Here is a 1,377-nt window from a genome sequence, read left to right on the forward strand (position 1 = left end):
TCAGGTCATCAACAAGACTTATTACTTACCCATCGGTCCAGGGTCTCCTGGTACTCCTATAGGACCAAATAGAAATTATAATCGACAAGAAACCCAAACTTTTCTTTAATTGATGTATCAATAATTCAGTTTTCCATATATTGTATATTGTATATATTATATACTTATTACTTACCGATCGATCCTGGGTCTCCTGGTTCACCATAGCCAACTTCACCTTTTGGACCTCTTTCTCCCGTTTCGCCTTTTGGTCCAGGGTCTCCTTGGACTCCTATGGGACCAGAAATGAAATGAATAGAGATTTACGTCCTACTTTTCTGCACCATGTGGGCTAATGAAGACGGTATGTGACCAGAATGAAATTATTATCAACAAGTTACTCGAATAGGTCTTTCTTTCTGTATCAATCATTCAGTTTCCAATATATTGTAATCTTAGGCCATCAACAAAACTTATTACTTACCCATCGGTCCAGGGTCTCCTCCATCACCTTTTGGACCTTTTTCTCCCAATTCTCCTGGTGGGCCTTGTGGACCTCTTTCTCCTGATTCTCCAGGTGGTCCGAGATCTCCTGATACTCCTATAGGGCCAAAAAGAAAATATAATCGACAAGAAACTCGAGTTCTTCTTTAATAGATGTATCAATCATTCAGTTTCCAATATATTGTAATGTCAGGTCATCAACAAGACTTATTACTTACCCATCGGTCCAGGGTCTCCTGGTTCACCATACCCAACTTCTCCCCTTTCACCTTTTGGACCTCTTTCTCCCGTTTCGCCTATTGGTCCAGGATCTCCTTGGACTCCTATGGGACCAGAAAGAAAATATTTTCAACAAGTTACTCGAATAGGTCTTTATTTCTGTATCAATCATTCAGTTTCCAATATATTCTAATCTAAGGCATCAACAAGATTTATTACTTACCCATCGGTCCAGGGTCTCCAGGTTCACCATACCCAACTTCTCCTCTATCACCTTTTAGACCTCTGTCTCCTGATTCTCCTGGTGGTCCTTGGGGTCCTCTTTCTCCCGATTCTCCTGGTGTTCCGGGCTCTCCTTGGACTCCTAGGAACCAGAATGAAAATATAAAAAAAATCAAATCGGTGTTTATTTCTGTAGCAATCATTCAATTCTTAATATATTGTATTAAAGACTTATTTCTTCTGATACGCCTACAGGTCTGAGGATAGTCTAAAACTCCTATGGGACCAGAAAGAAAATATTATCAACAAAATACTAGAATCGATCTTTTTTTCTGTATCAATCATTCAATTTCCAATATATTGTAATTTTATGCATCAACAAGACTTATTACTTACCCATCGGTCCAGTATCTCCAGGTTCACCATACCCAACTTCTCCTCTATAACCTTTTA

At 39.1% G+C, this 1,377-nt stretch overlaps 1 protein-coding gene across 1 annotated transcript; it reads right to left on the reverse strand.

The window, feature by feature from the left end:
• Positions 1-167: 167 nt before the first annotated feature.
• Positions 168-1,127, reverse strand: LOTGIDRAFT_147083 (hypothetical protein; the record flags this gene model as incomplete). The annotated part of the gene is made up of 4 exons (XM_009052591.1): positions 168-271; positions 464-571; positions 702-806; positions 926-1,127. 4 exons carry the CDS (start codon positions 1,125-1,127, stop codon positions 168-170), a joined length of 519 nt encoding a protein of 172 aa, XP_009050839.1.
• Positions 1,128-1,377: the final 250 nt, after the last annotated feature.

This window comes from Lottia gigantea (assembly GCF_000327385.1).
Source record: "Lottia gigantea unplaced genomic scaffold LOTGIsca_1889, whole genome shotgun sequence".
In the NCBI taxonomy this organism is placed as follows: Eukaryota; Metazoa; Mollusca; class Gastropoda; family Lottiidae; genus Lottia; species Lottia gigantea.